We start from the raw sequence: 17,141 nt of genomic DNA, 5'->3' as shown, positions 1-17,141 counted from the left end.
CAGAAATCTTGCTCCTCCCTCCCCATTCTCCTCTGTACAAATCACCCCTAGTTCTCCCAATGTTTGTATAGCATGACTATACACTATATATATGTACATATATGTATACTATATGTTCTCCCTCACACACACAACACACACACACACACACACACACACACACACACACACACTTTTCCTCTAGAGGCATTGCAGTTAAGTCAATTCCCTTAAAATATGGAAGCTAAAAAAATGAACACAATATTCCAGATGTGGTCTAGCCAAAACAGAAGAAAGAGGGCCTATCACCTCACTCATCCTGGACACTACACTTCTTTGTCCAATTCCAATGCCTCATCATGGAGTAGGAGTGACCCAGGCTTCTCAAACACAATACAGTCTGGCAGGTCCTAAATCAAGCTAGAAAAGACTTCAAGTACAGTGATTCACTCGATCAGTATGTCTGTCATCAGAGGACCAGTTCAAAGAGACTCATCACCAGGTTGGCTACAGGGTAATCTGTTTCAACCACCGTAGCTCCTGCTGTGTTATTTTGTTGAATTATAGACAAATTTCTGCTCTCAATGAACTTGTATTCTAACATATGGGGAGTGAGTACACATTAGGAAAATTTAGATGCCAAGTAGATGGCAAATCCTTTAAAGATCCAGCAGCAAATGGCAAAGTGGTTCTTGTCAACAGAGTAAATAGAATTACCCAAGATCCAAAAGAAATAGTGGCAGAGCTAAAGACTTTGTGGTTACATTAAAAAAACAAGAGAAGAATGTCTAGGCCTAGGATAATGTGCAACAATCCAGGCAGAGTACAATCAAAAAAAAAAAAATTTATTATGTCAACATGTCGACATACTAGGAATGAAGAAGAGATACTGTTAACCTTAACAGTGATAGCAGCTGGAAGACAAATAAAGTAAAAGACAGTTAAGATGAAAAAAAAAGATACATTCTAATTTCCATTTAGGTAGAGTTATTAGCGATGTGCAATTTGGGCAAAGTGAAATTTATGAAAAGGTTTATAAGAAATGAAAAAAAAAAGCTACTTTATTATTAACTTTCAATAATGATGGGAAATCCAAAAGATGCTATCTACCTCTAGATGACTGGTTTACTATGTCATGTTAGCTTTTCTCTTTATCATCTGCTTTTTAAGAGAACATCTTCTTTTTGGATTTCCCACCATTACTGTCTGTTTATAAAGCCTTTATTTGAAACTGCAAAGACAGAAAAATGTACCCAGCAAAGTCCCCATTGGTAACACTCAGAATCAGAAGGCAAGAAAAAGGAGAAAGAATCCACCTAACATCCCTAAAGAAACAATAAGAGCAATTCAAGAAGAATCTCTCAGAACAAATAAAACAAGCAAGTATTAGCAATGTAAAGATGAAGAAGTCTCCAATTTCTCTTTAGGTCCTTCAGTTAAAAACAGATTTTGGCATCACTGCCTTCTTTGCAGAGTGGAACTCTAAGTGTAGAATGTTGCTTGTACAGTGGTCTCAGTTGCTTTACTGGTTGGTTTTACTGAATTGCTGTTTTCTCTTTTATCCTGTGTTAAGGCTCTCTGGGTGGGTGGTAGACTATTTGGAAATGAAGGGGAATCAATGAAGAATTTAAAAAAAAACTTGTTGGAATTCTTTTTACTAGCTAATTTCAACTTTTTATACTCAAAATGGAAAAAAAAATCACCTAAGTATTGGTTCTGAGTTCTGGCTGTGCCACATATCTATATAACCATCAATAAGTTATCTCTGAGTTTCAGTTTCTTTACCTCAAAAATAGGGATGAGAATACCTAAAACTGTCTACCTTATACACCAGATTATCGTGATACTCAGATAAAATACATAAAGCAGTTAGTAGTCAAGTATCACATAAAGGTCAGCTATTATCATATTTCATATTCTTTTGATGGATGGTGAGGACTCATAAAAATGAAAGGGAAGACAAAACAGATTCAACTGATCAATTAAATAATTAGTTAAAGGATTTTCCTTAAACTTGTATTTGTGGTTCCTCACTTCATTAGAAACAAAAATATATACACCATCCTCTAAAGTAAACTTCCAGAGACACATATATGCTAATTACACAAGCAAATTACAAGTATATTTTTAAAGAAAACCAAATGCTACCTAGAGAAAGTTACTTTGTTATGTTTACAAGTAAATTAATTCACTCCATACCAAGAAATGAGTCAAACTGCAAAACTATGCCATGGAGTGCATCTTAAAATCTGTGAATCAGCACATGATAATGCCATAACAGAAATGTCATTTGAGGAAAGTACATTTAAGGATAAAGACTTAATGGTAAACTTCACATAATGTTCAAATTGTTAAATCAACAATTATTCAAATGAAGGCCAAAGCTCAATTAACAAATAAAACCTTTCAACACCACAGGGAAAATAAATTAACTTCATTTTACTTGTCCCCATCTGTTAGAAAAAATTCATAGAAATTGAAGAGATTTTTAAAATATTTTAAATTTATAAAGTATCTCCAGTTGAAACTCTCACTCAATCCTGAAATTTTAAGCTCAGTACATGACAAATCTAAAATAGCTTTTATTCACTAATATTCACGTAAGGCAAAAAGGCAAAAGGGAGTCACAAACAAATGGGTACATCTTAAACAAAGGGGAGAATACCATGGTTGGAAAGAACTGCATATTCTTGGGAATTCCAGGAATTCTAGTCTTATGGGTACATAAAAAGAAGTGTTCCAATGGGAAGAATACAAATGTATAAGCATCAAAGTCACTATCGTCTAGATCGTAACTCTTGCTTAGCAAGGGGGTTCAATAAACTCTACTGTCAAAGTTGAAGACAGACCTAGAACAGCCAAGTTATTGGGGGTGGAGAGATACTGTACTTCATGCTGGTTCCTGAGGCAAACTGAAAATCAGCATTCATAATCAGACACTTCTCCACATAGCTGAATCTAATAAGGCTATTTGCTTAGAATAGCCATCTAAGAAAGATTCCAAGTGACACATTTGTGCCTAGATCAAGACTACAGTGGCATTTTAAATTTACTTCAAAACACAAACCAGGTAATAAAATAAACATTAATTTTAAGATACCTACTAAGCTAGGGATAGGGACTAGACTTGTGATTTTCACTATATGGAAGTGAACAGTGAGAAAACTTCCTCTACCAAGGTAGATCAGGACCTTCTGTATGACCTGAAGTCTTAAGAGAGTTACCTAGGCTTCTTAAAACTTTTTCCACTCGAGACCCTTTGTCGAGTAGCATTTGTTGGCACATGCATGTGCAAGATGGCATGTGCAGTGCAAAGTATACATGTCATGTATTCAGAACCAAGGCTGAAGTGAAGCTGCCATCCAACACGGGTGTTTGATTTTTAATTGTTGGTCGTTGCAACATTCAGAAACCTTTTACTGCTGCCAAATACAGGGTCAAGCCTCACAGTTTAAGAGCTGACAGTGGTGTTCAACTCCAACAGAAATGGGAACACTAAACCATACATAAAGGTTCCTGAGGACTGCATGTTTAAAAATGTAATATTAGCTATGTTTTATAGTATTTTTAACGTATCTTCTTAAATATTTTCTAATTACATTTTAAACTGACTCAGGCAGCACTCAGGATTGTTCAATGTCCAATCAACTTGGAATTATGAAACTGATAACAAAATTAAAGATCACTTACACTATACTTTGAAACACCTCACTTTTTTCCTTTATACTTTTTACATCCTAAGCATACACTTACTGCCACCAGCCTGTAATTTAAAAATTGCAACACATGAACCAAAGTGAATAATCCAATTCATAAATCATAAAATAGTAGCATAACAAAAGAAATCACCACTTTTAAAAACCCTCTTTGGAACATATTATTGACACTAATTACGGGATTCTAGGCAAGGCTGTCTGCCTCAGTTCCCTCAATTGGAAAATGTGATAGTAACAGGCACCTACCTCAATGATGTAAGGATCAAATGCCTGGTTAATAGTAGGCAGTATATTAATGCTTATTTTTTTTCCCTACCCCCTTATTATTTAAAAACATAAAAACTCCAAACTAGGTCCGACCCATGAACCACCAAGCTCAGTCTTCTGTTAGCCAATAGTGGTCCCAAGGAAAATGACAAAAAAAGGACCTTTTCCTCTCCTCACGCTGACCTCAAAAGATTAATTCCATATCAACTTGTCTCTCGTAAATTTGTCTAAACACTTTCTAAATCTATTTTATTTCTTCTGGTAATATCTCTTGGGATAATGAGTTCCACAAACTTGCTATACATCTACAGGAAACACTATTTCTTTTATTTGCCCTAACCTGTCAATATCAAGTTTTCAACGGTACCTCTCCTTCATCTTATTTAGGGATTTGGTGAACAAGTCTTTTCACCTTATTTATTTCATTCATGACTTTATAGAATTCAATCATATCATCTTTTCCCTCTGAATTGTCAAATCTGATAGTCTTTACCAAGTCCTAATTCTTCTCAACCTATCTATTGCATTTGACACTATTAACCTCCCTGTCCTCCTGAATACTTTCTCCACTTTGTTAACACTCTATCTGTCTAATCACCCCTTAGTCGCTTTTGCTGAATTTTTATTCACATCACACCCCCTTAAATGTAGGGGCTCGCCAAAGTTATATCTTGGGCCCTCCTCTCTTCTTATTTCCCTTTCCTCGTAAACTCCTTTGGGTTTAACTATCCTATCTATGAAAATCCACATATCCATTCCAATATCTCCCCTAAGCTTCAGGCCCACCAACTGCCTATCAGACACTTCCAACTAGATGTTCCAGAGACATCTAAAACTCAAATCTGTCTGAAGTTGAACTCATTATCATACTCACCAAACCTGCCCCACTGGCTTCCAAATTTCCCTATTTCTTCTGAAGGATCCACTGTCCTTACAGTGTCTAAGGTTCATAATATCAGCATTATCCTCAACTCATTCTCCTTCACCTCAAGTTGCTAAATCTTGCCACTTCTACCCTTACAACTCTCTCACATCTGACTCCTCTCCACTCATACAACTACCGCATTTAGCTCAGGCTCTTGTCAGCTCTCACCTAGATTATTTTAACAACCTCCTAATTAGTCCCCCTGCCTCAAGTCTATGATGGCTCCAATCCATCCCGTACACTGCTGGAAAGTCATTTTCAGTAGGCATACATCTGAGCAGGCAAAGATCTGACCCCCGGATACTAAAATAATTTCAATGCCTTCCTATTGTCTCTAGAATATATAAACTCCTGTTTAGCTTTTAAAATCCTTCACAACTTAGTCCTAACCTATCTTTCTAGTCTCACTGGACATTAATCTCCCTCTCACTGTGATCCAAACATTTTCTTGATAGCTAAGTCCTCATAATTCACTCCCACCATTACCTTACTGCTATAGTAACAAAGTGCTTTGGACTAGAAACAAGTTAATTTTATCTGTTATGAAGTCCGTATCATCCCCATTTCTTATAGCACAATAGTATTCTATTACCTTCATATACCACAACTTGTTCAGCCATTCCCCAATTGATGGGCATCCCTTTGATTTCCAATTCTTTGCTGCTACAAAAAGAGCCGCTATAAATATTTTTGTACATATGGGTCCTTTTCCCACTTGTGCGATCTCTTTGGGATACAACCCTAGAAGTGGTATTGCTGGGGTCAAAGGGTATGAACATTTTTATAGCCCTTAGTTCCAAATTGCGCTCCAGAATGGCTTGATCAGTTCACAACTCCACCAGCAACCTGGAAAAACCTACAAGATATAATGCTGAGCAAGAAGAGCAGAACCAGGAGAACATTATACACAACCACAGATACATGGATTCTGTGTCGACTAACCCTGGTAGACTTTGCTCTTCTCAACAATACAAGGTGCAAAGACAACTCCAAAGGACTCACGATGGAGAAAGCTATCTATATCCAGAGAAAGAACTATGGAGTCTGAATGCAGACTGAGGCACACTTTATGCTTGCCTTTTTTTCCCTTTGTTTTTTTTTCTTTTGTTTTTATTTCCGGGGGGTTTTTTTGGTTCTGTTTCTTCTTTCTCATGATTGGTCATAATTCTTCTTTACAACCTATTGTGTAAATAAGTTCAATGCAGAGTTGTATGTAGAAGATATATCAGATTCCATGCCGTCTTGGGGAGAGGAGGGGGGGCGAAAATCTGGAACTCAAAATTACATAGAACCAAGCGTTGTAAACTAAAAATAAAAAACCTAAAAAAATAAATAAAATTAAATGAAAAACCTGGAAAAAACATTTTATCTGTTAAAAACTAAGTGTTGAATACACGTTTTTGTACATGTGCACTTAAAAGTGTTTAAATACTCTTAGCTTAACAGTAATGACAATATATAGTTTTAATACAGCCATTTCAAGAGTTCATTGTTTACTTCAGTCCTAGAGCTATTTTAACAGCAGCTAAGGTTTCAAGAAGACTAGGATCTGGATAAAAGAAAGAGTACTAAGGGCTTACTATATGCCAGGCAGTGTTAAGCACAAGGGATAAAAACAGACCACTCCTGATTTCAAGGAGTTTGCCATCTAATGGAGAAAGCTAACAAGTACACATAGTGAGGGGAGTGGGAGAGAGGGGAACCAACAGGAGCATGTTTTGGAAATAGGCTGAGAGGACCTGGGAACCTGCTTCCAGGACAGGAACGGAGAAGTTCATCTACCAGAGCTCAGGACCCCAGAGTCATTCCCAGTTCCAGTGTGAAGGGGGTGAGGAAGATGCTCAGAATACAGGCACATGTTTTAGAAATGATCTGTAAGAGCAGCACTGCAGCTGTATTTCTCCAGTTCCACTACATGTCTAAAGGTACTCACATGAACCAGAACTGAACGGTTTTATAGAGAGAATACTAATACTTTGGGATTCCCTAGCTCACTTCAAGGTTTGGCTCAACTGTCTTTCCCTTCAAGGAACTTTGGTGACTCCTCCAATTGTTAGCCCTACTTCCCCCAAACACTGGGTATTTATATTCCACTTCTCTTGTAGTTTTTTAATCTAGTTTTTGCTTTTCTTTATATCTCCTTTCTTTAAACTGGCTTGGCAATGGTAAGAACTTAATAAATACTTGTTGACTATGAAGACGTTGTATCTTCCTCCCCAATCCCATCCCTGCTCAGCCCCAGCCCCCCAGAAAGAGAAGAAAGAAAATTAGCTCTAGTGAGGGGACTTGGGTAACCTAGGGCAATCCATTTAACAGTCCTGGGCCTCACTTTCCTCCTCTGCAATATAAAAGGGTTGGGCTAGGATTAGATAGCCTCTGAAGTCCCTTCCAGCTCTTGAGTTATGACCTTCCAAGTTCTATGATCCTAAGCTTCTTGATGGCAGAACTATCTCACTTTTTCATTGCATGTCCAAAGCCTACCATACTGCCTGGAACATATTAAGTGTTTAATAAATGCTTGATCGTTAATTTGCATGGCAATTTAAAAGTTTAAAACTAATGTTCAGAGCAAAAACTGGGGGGACAGGGGACAGACAACCCAGAGGCATAACTGTATTTTCTAGTTTGTTAAATTATTTTTTTGAAGCTTTTAAAAATACAGCTTATTAAATAGCTACATAATATGGAAAATAATCCAATTCAACAACTCACATAAATTATGTATGTCATAAAGGTTAATTTTACACCAACTTGGATGTTTTTCTCTGAATTCCACCACTACATCCATATACTAAGCCATAAATATCCATCTACACATCCTAATACTTACTCCAGTAAAACATCATTAAAATTATATCTTATCTAAGCCTGCCCAAAGCAAGAATGGCAAGTTCCTATTTGTAAGACTATATAAAGAAAAAAGGAAGACTTTAGCTGTATGGTAATGCGAGTTATGGGGCAAAATTCTTGGTGTTACTCATCGGTAACTTAATACCCAATTGGAAGCACTTAATAAACATTCCCTATTAGGTTTCCAACTAGCAAAAATCACAATTGTGCTGGCTACTACAGCATAGTAGTGTACAGTTATACAGGGTGTTCCTAAAATCTGGACATAGGCAAAAATGCTATTTTCAAGAAATGAAATGAATGAAATTTTCCACATTTTATTTAATTGGCATACATACAAATAATATCTTCAATATGATTTCCATCATTTGTGATGCAAAGGTGGCAAGATTCATGTGAACTCGATGCAATAAACTCCACATTGCCGTTAATTGCCTATGTGTCCGAAACTTTAGAGAACACCCTGTACAATACATGGCTGATGCACTGTAAAACTTTCACTCATCCCCTTTATATAGATTATGAATTTGCTCAAGTTTGTTGTATATATTATACATTATAGGCCAAAAACTGCAGCTTAATAGTCCCATGCCACACAAAAGAAACAGACTGACTTAACAACAGAAGGACCTGAGTTTAAGAATACTTCGAGGGATTAAGATGCATCAATTGACACAGTATACTGTTTTTATCCATAAAGCAAATAAAGACAGGAGAATGAAAAATTTTATTTCAAAGCAAATGTTTGTGTCAATTCATGTGCTTGATCCTTCTAGTGTTAATAAATATATCAAAACTTATACAAGTATTGCCCCTTTCAAAGAAATTATCTTAGTAGGTTATAGACTTATTTCAATGATTCCATCATTGTTTGATGCATTTTTGGATCTGCTTTCAGATCCAAGATATTATTCATTATTTTGAATAAGATGCAACCTAGAACAGTTGACAGAGTACTGGGCTTGAAGACATAAAGACCTGATTTCAAATTCCTCCACTGAAAATTACTAGCTGAATAACCTTGGGCCTAGTTGCTTAACTTACTTTACCCTCAGTTTTTTCATTTGTAAAATGTGGATAACTAATATTTCTACCTCCTCGAGCTGTTGTAAGATTCCAATAAAATAATGTAGATAAGGCTGTTTTTAACTTTAAAAATATAACTCTATCCATATATCTGGTTTTGGTTTTTTAGAAAAATGAAAAAGACATTCACAATGAAGTTGAATGAATAAACGTTGCATAAAATGCCAGACTTTTCCAGTATGTTTTGTTGGTTTTACTCCTTTTTTGTTTTCATCTTACAAAAAAACTTCTTTGTCATAAAGGATAGCATTCCAGGTAGGGATGGGGAGGGACACAGGAAAGTCTAGATTATAGGAAAAAGATATATAAAAAGACTTTTAAAAGTTTAGTGAATAAAGCAGGTGAATAATCTGGGTAATACCATTTTAGGTCACAGGCAACGTGACAAAAAAGCATACTGTAAGCCAGAACACTGACTTCTTCACCATGACAATCACTGTGCCAAAAGTTCATTCCTCCTGACACAGAATCTCTCATAATCCTGTCTGAATTTCTGATCGACTACTTAACCTTGTAGGATGAACTCTCCACACACAAATGCAATGATACAAAAGAAAGAAATCTTCTTTTTCACTCGTGATGCAGTGTTTCAAGTCAGCATCTTCCACCACAGACTTTTTTGCGCCTTAATTCTGAATCATACTAGAGAAGTAAGTGTTTTATCACTAGTCACTATTTTCTTGAAAATCATGTTGTTGTCCACACTTAGGACCTAAACAAATGTCTTCCGTGTTTTTACTTTATTACTTAAACCATGTGGTACATTCTTTGCAGAAGCATTCAAGTTCAAGTATCTTCACAATTGTCTATTTAAACAAGCTGTTTAAAAATTGACAACTTTCACACATTATAGCTATGTTCTCTCTCAATATGTAATGCTAATCAAAAACTGGCTTGATATTTCATCTCACTTTTTAAAAAACAGCATCTCTCCACACCCCCTCTTAGTCTCAGACTCAGGTGGTAAAAGTAACCCAAAATTTGACATTTATTCATTAATCTAAATAAGCAATTCATTTTTATGACATTTCCAAATGAACTGGCAAACCAGTCTACAACTTGCTCAACAACCACAGGTTGAAACATTTTACAAAATTGATCCTGGTATCAGTACAATCCTGCTATCACAAAGAAAAAAAAAGGCAATCATTACTTTGTAGAAACACTTTTAACAATCCTCCCAACATGATCCCCGAATGGAAAAGATTCTCAATTTCATGAACTTCACTCTAGAATCCAGATGTGCATAGCAAGTCAGTAGAAAAACACTTAATATTTTGCATTTGGATAGAAAATGTCTATTGAGGGAATTATATATGTAAAAATTACTAAGAGGAGTATTACTACAGATATCATTTGGCTGTGAATGGAATTACAAAAGAATGAAATCCAGTTATTGCCTCATTTCTTTATATTAAGGGTAGTATGGCAGAAAATACTGGAATAAAAAAAATCAGGTAACATGGCCTTTCTTTTTATTTTTTTTTATTGGGGGGGGGAGGACAGGGCACTTGGGGGTTAAGTGACTTGCCCAAGGTCACACAGATAGTGTGTCAAGTGGCTGAGGCCGAATTTGAACTCAGGTCCTCCTGACTCCAGGGCTGGTGCTCTACTCACTTCGCCACCTAGCTTCCCCCCTTTCTTTTGATTTTGTCTGATCCTAGGAAGTCACCTCCCCTCTCTGACCTGTCTGCTCACCTGTAGAGAGTGAGATGATAGTAGATAATCTCTCAAGCCCCTGCAGATTCAGCAGGCATATACAAAACCAAATTCATGCACATCCACATGGAGCTCCCAGAAGAAAGTGCAGGGTCAGAAAGACTAAAGAATTGGAAAACAAAAAAGCTTCAAATACTGGCTTACCTAACCAGCAACATCTCTGGAATGTACACTAAAGAGAATTATTGCTTTAGTTCTCTTCCTTCATTATTAAAAAAAAAAAAAACAACCAAAAACATACTCATAAATGCAGAAAGATCACTTCCAGTTCTGTCCTCCCTTCTCTTATTGAGTAGAAAATAGGTGCATTCTGGAAGCCTCCAGGGTATTTTTGTCAGCACTTAGCTAAATGCAATACTTGGAGTAACCAACAATTCCCTGGACAAAATATATACCCTAAGAAAATAGAAAGCCTTAAGACCTTAAGACTTCACTACTACCTAATATACCCCAGAAAACTTGTAGGGTTTGGTTTTTTTTTTTGGACAAGTAAATCAGTCAGCTTGATGTAGGAGCCGAAAAACTAGTCTTGAAATCAGGAAGATCTGAGTTCAAGAGCCACCTCTGACTCAGGCAAGTCACAACTTCTCACAGCTTCAGACAACTCTTAAGAGTTTAAGGTGATGATGTAAATTAAATTAGTTTATCCCTAAACCAATTTTCTGACTTCCCATTACTAATTGCCAATGATCCTGTGAGTTCATGTTGCTGGTTAAAAAAAAAAAGGCAGTAGCTACCACCATCACTTTCTACAAGTTAGTAGATGTTCTTCATGGAGTGCTTAACAGTAAAATTCTCACTCTGCAGCCAACTTCAAATCTCTGATAACAGACAGCCACTACCACCTGTCCATGCCTGTGCTCATATTCAAAGCCTTTCCAGCTTGGCAGAAGCTGTCAGGGCTTGTGTCTGCTGCCTGACATGGACTTTGAGAACCCAGGGTCACCTCCAAGATGAGACAGCAGAGGAGGACTTTAGTGATCAGAATCTATCGAGGGAATGACCACACTGATGAAATAACAAATCCATGAAATACTGATGTATTGAACAATAATCAATAGCTGACACTTCCATAAAGCTTTAAAGTTTACAAAGCCCCTTACAACAATCCAACAACATATGTACACCAGTTACTTCCTTCACTTTACAAACAAGAAAACTAAGGTTCAAAGAAGTTCAGTGATTTGTCCACGGTCACACAGACTAGTACCTGCTAGAGGCAGAATTCCATCCCAGACCTCTCTGGTTTCAGCATACTTTCCACTATTCAATACTAACCCTGAATTTTTCACTCAACAGATGTCACTCGATACTACCGCAATTATTTTTTTCAAAGACTCTTTTAACCAAGATCAGTATTGTTCTAATTCTGCTAAAAAACAATTTCAAGAAAAATCTGAGTATAAACAAGCTTAAATTCAGGTAATAGTTAAGTACAACCAATATTTTAAAAAAACTGAAGAGTATAATCTAGAACTTATATATTTCTGCAGCCTACTGTTACTCACTACATCAGGCTTGTCATCACTTTGATACTAATTAGAATAGTATGCCTTTTTATATATCTGCAAGTCTGTTTTTAATTGATTGAAACACCGTAATATCACACTAAATTTATATTCAAAGATGCAGGGAAAGAATAGAAAAGTGATGGAAGAATACAAAAGACCTGACTTGGTGGTTCTGTGTGCATTACACATGTTTAAATATTTTCACTATTTTCAAATACAGCAGTAATGTCAAAACAGCAGTTTCAATTCTCCCAAATAAAAGACTCTCTGCCTTACTTGAGCACTCTGGAATTCCTACAATAGAGACATTTCTAGATAATCTTACTCTAGCCTTACTACTCCATCTGCCAAGTAACCAACTCTCCAAATTTCACTATTACTAGACTTACAAAATGAGCAAAACCTGGTCCATTGATGAAATAAAAATATTCTAAAATAAAAAGGCTATGCAATCTACCTCTTAAAAATGATATTTGTGCATTAAGCTCTGAAAACATGACTTTTTAGACAAGTTATACATGCAAACCTTCCAACTGTGCCCAAAATTTCCAGCTTAAACCAAGTAAAATGAGTATAGCTAAGTTTATATGGTGGTCAGTATCCATCTTATATCTCAAAATGGCAACGAGCTGGTAAAATTAAATATTGTTCAAAAGCAGTAATCAATAGATATGTGCTTATGTGCATGTCATTCAACCTACGATACATCACGTGTTCTGCTGGATTCCAACAGCAGAAAGGTTTCATGAATGCAATTAAAAATCAGTGTATCTATTCTAATCTATACCTTCTTAAAAGCAGGCTACGGTGTTCTTTAACCTTTAATGAAACAAAACATGTAATATTCTGCATCTAAAGATATTTTAGGTAAAGACAAACTTAAGTTGTAGAACACATTATTTAATGCTATTCTTCCCAATGGAAAACACCACTGACACATTTTCATGAGGACATAAGGATGTATCTGAAAGCACTGCATTAAGACAAACAGCATAGTAAAAAAAAAAAAAAATAAAACACACACTGGCTTTAAAATGCTGGGTTTGAATCCTAACATGACCCTCGAGAAAGTATTTGACACATCTGAACCTCAGCTCCCTCCTCTACAAAACTGAGAGTTGCTTAGAAAGTACTAGAAATGTAAAACATATATGTATTCTTTTTTATTATGGAATTATTATAAAGGGCACATGCTTTGAAGTGTTCTTTCAGAAGTGTCAATAGATCTCCAGAATGTTATCTTTATCCCTTCACTAGTTTTCCTTCTTACCAGCGACATGCCGGTTCCCAAGTAAGATCTGACCCACGGGAAAGAGGTAAATAAGCTCACTGGACCCAGGAAGGAACCAAATTCCATCTTGTTGGCCTTATTTCTCTGACCAACTGAGCTAAAATGAAACACATTTGGCACAAATTTAATGCCAATTATTTCTGACACAAAAAAGCAATGATTTTAAGGGCAAGGATGGATGTGTAAAATGTTCATACACCTCTATAATGTGCCTAATATTGTATCGACAATCAAGAAATAATGACCATGATGATAAAAAATAAATTATGAATAAAACGACAATCTAACTTAATTTAGTTTCTATCATAAATTAAATTATTTCTCAATCACTAAGAATTTTAGTATATGTTAAAATTGTTTAAAGTCAGTTTATAATTTTGACAACATCTAGGGTGGTTTGTTTGTTTTTCTCTAGGGACACATCAAAGTTAAATTTAAGGAAACCTAGGATCCCAACTCTTTATACCAAAACACGAGTTTCTTAAACAATTTGTGCTAAGTTGTGCCATTAACCCCACTAATTCTTCCAACAAAATCAGATGATGTTTTTCAGGAAGTAGGGAGGTATACTTTCCTTTTTCCTCCCGTTTTGGAGAAAATTATACTTTGATAATGTTTTCACCATGCTGACAAGGATATCAGTTAATTCTGAAACATGAGGTGAAGATACACCTTTAAAGAAAATGTTTTTGCATCCTAGGGGAAAAACATGAGTAAAGGCATTTTACCGTAAGCACTACAAGTCAGAGCACAAAGAGTAAGAAAACTGCTTCACCGACAAAGCTTTAAAAGGAAGAGAATAAATGGAGATGGGATTAATGTCATCAGAGCACTTTAAAGTCAAGTTACAGTCCAGTCCCAAACAAGTCCCAGAGACTTGGAATACCTCAATGGCTCTGTGCTTCAGGCCTTGTTTTTTCCACCACTAGCTCAAATTACTCTTCGTTTCAACCCTAAAATTATTTAAAATCATTCGCTTAAAAAAAAAAACCCAGCATCTTGGACCTCTTCTTTTGTCCCACCATTTATATACTGAGGCCCTGACAGACTCAGTGGGATCCAACCACCAAAACGCAGCCACCACGTACATCCTTGCGGTCGTAACTGCATATCCACATCCCAAAACCAAACTAAAACGGGGGAGGGAAAAAAAAGATGCCAGCAACCTCTCTCACTAAGATAGTATTCTAACTTTTCCTTAAATGCCTCAAGAGGGGCAGAAGACTGGGAGGCGAAAAACCGGATGGGAGATAAGGGCAGACACCGCCCCCAAAAAATTCAAAGAGCAACTTCGGCTGGGGCTGGGCTGGGCTGGGCTCGGGAGTCCCGGAAACAAAGGCCACGGCACCCGAGGGGAGAGCGGGGGGCCAGGGGCGGAAGGCCCCCCGGGAGTCCCTGCCTGAGAATTACCCACCTATGGTGGAGATGAAGGTGGTGTTGAAGGCATCGTCCGAGAAGCGAAAGAGGACGCAGGTCTTCCCCACTCCCGAGTCCCCGATCAGGAGCAGCTTGAAAAGCAGGTCATACGTCTTCTTCGCCATCGGGAGGAGCAGCAGCTCCGGCTCTCGGCGCCGGCGGCCCCGCGGGATCGATCCCTACTCTCACCAAGGGCTCCTTCCTCACTTGGGTTCCGGGCTACTCGTCCCCGGCAGGCGCGGGGTAGGGTGGGGGGGAAGGGGCGCGCTCGAGGGAGGGGCTCCAGGGGCGGGGACGACGGCCGAGCGCCCTGGCACGGGAGGCTCCGACGGGCGGCTCGCTCCGGCGCCTCCGGGGGGCAGCAGCGGCGGCTCTGCGGCCTCTCCCGTTCGCCTGACTCGGTTCCGGGGAGTCGGTCGGGACAAAATGGCTTCCCCTCCCCCCTCAGGGCTGCTCGGCTGGGACGCTCCCACGGCGGGCAGGCGGGCTTGGAGCGTGGGTGGGCGAGCAGGAGGAAAAGCAGTCTCTGCTGGCGCCGGACGACAGCTGCGGCGGCGATTACTAGCGAGGACGCGACAGCGGCGGGGGACCCCAGAGCCTGGCAGCCCTCAGCTACATAGCCACAGGAAGCTGAACCGCCCCGGCCCAAACCACCTTTTTCCCCGTGCCCTCTCACGCCGGCGTGCCCGCGCACGCACGCACGCACGAGCGTAAGTTTGCCCCTCCTCCTCTGCGCACCCGGGGCGCAGTCTGAAGCCCGAGAAGTCGGGAAGTCTGGCGCGCCTATCTAAAATGCCTCGACCTGGGAAGGCTGTGCGCGCACGCGCTCCTCCGCCGGTGCCTGATTGGTGGGGGGTGGGGGAAAGGCAGGCCGAGTTTTAGGAGTGCCAGAGTGGGTGGAGTGGCCCGATGGGGACTGCGCAAGCGCAGATGTCTTCGCTAGCCGTCCTCCCCCCCCACCCCGGACCCTCCTATTAGAACTGGAGCCGTAGAAAGGAGAGATGAGCGGGACTAAACGGAAAGCCAGGAAGGCTCGACCCCGCCGGCCCGGGCGTAGCGTCCGGACAGTCGAGCCTTTGTGTGCCTAATAAACACACGCGAACCTAGGACTCTCTTGTCAACCCCACGAATAGTCCATTCGGCGTCGGCGGCCAGGGCGCGCAAGACACGCTCACTTAATTGATTTGGCGATTTTGCTAAACTCCGAGGCAGCCCCAGAGCGCACGGAACAGCCCGGGCGGTTGAGGAAGAAGGGAGCTCCCGCCCCGCCCTGCCCTGCCCCGGGTTTGCTTTAGGTGAAAGGGAGCAGGACTATGAAAGCGAAAAACTGGCCACGCTGGTTCAGGAAGAGATGATGTCATCTGCCCGTCTGCTTGTCAGGGCGAGGAAAGGAGGACAGAGGGCAGCCAGCCCGGCGCTGGAGGGGAGGGGCGTCCGCGGCCCACGGCCGCCTGTGGGAGGAGGGGGGAGGGGATCTCCGCCCCCGCCTCCCACTCTCCCCCTCCTCTCCTCGGGCCGCCGCATTCCTAGAGAGCCCGCGGCCCCGCAGACCTCCTCACGTCCGGGGGGCGGAGCCGGCCCTACGGCAGCCCACGCCCGCTCTCGTCTATCTTTCTTCCTGCCTCCTTCATTCCTTTTTAACCCTCTCATTCACACCCTGTTTATGAAGCACCTAGTATGTGCCATGCTCTACGCCCAGTCCTAGAGGAGACGCAAAGACCAGGCGTTGACCGTCTCTTGCCCTCTTTTTTCTTGTTTCATGTTTAGCACTTGACAAATGCTTTTTCTCATTCGTGTCTTCATCTCACGGCCCTTCCCGTAATATATTATTTTTCTACAGCCGCGGTCTTAATTCATTCTTCATGCCTCCATAACCCCTAGCTGCCTCCCCATCCAGTCCACACTCACTTTCCTTCTTAGAATAAAATAAATCACAAATGGCTCTGTAGGGACCTTCCCAGCCCCTTGCTTCACTGTAGCCTAGGTACACCTAAGATGAGCCACGGGAGCCAGTAGCTTGAACGGGGATAGGAAGCTGGAGAAGAGAGCAGTTCAACTTGATATAGCAGGGACTGTGAAATATTGGGGAAGGAACAGAACAGGAATTAATGAAGGGAGCTTTAAATATTCCCAGTAGGATTTGTATCTAGTTAGTAGTCAACTAAAATTAATAGTTCTGGCCATCTTGGTAATAGGATTATTATTCTCTCTTCTGATTCCTCTCACTCACCATCCCCACCCCTCATTCACCTTCCAACTTAACTTTGAGAATGACTAGTCAAATGTTCCCTTATTAGAATGTAAACTCCTTAAGGACTGGAACTATCTCACTTGCTTTTATTTGCATCCCCATTTCTTAAGTTCAATGCCCTGAAAATAGT

General features: G+C 39.8%; 1 protein-coding gene across 1 annotated transcript in view; it reads right to left on the bottom strand.

The window, feature by feature from the left end:
- RAB10 (RAB10, member RAS oncogene family) overlaps positions 1-15,583 on the bottom strand; it is a 96,314-nt gene extending 80,731 nt beyond the window's left edge. The window contains exon 1 of the mRNA XM_036749663.1: positions 14,759-15,583. Coding sequence (XP_036605558.1) covers positions 14,759-14,885 — 127 coding nt within the window. The 5' untranslated portion in view covers positions 14,886-15,583. The remainder of the gene's footprint in view (positions 1-14,758) is intronic.
- Between the last annotated feature and the right edge of the window lie 1,558 nt (positions 15,584-17,141).

The sequence above is a fragment of the Trichosurus vulpecula genome, chromosome 3 (genome assembly GCF_011100635.1).
Source record: "Trichosurus vulpecula isolate mTriVul1 chromosome 3, mTriVul1.pri, whole genome shotgun sequence".
Taxonomy (NCBI): Eukaryota; Metazoa; Chordata; class Mammalia; order Diprotodontia; family Phalangeridae; genus Trichosurus; species Trichosurus vulpecula.
Note: the sequence above shows the minus strand (reverse complement) of the source record. Positions and strands in the feature narration are given on the sequence as shown.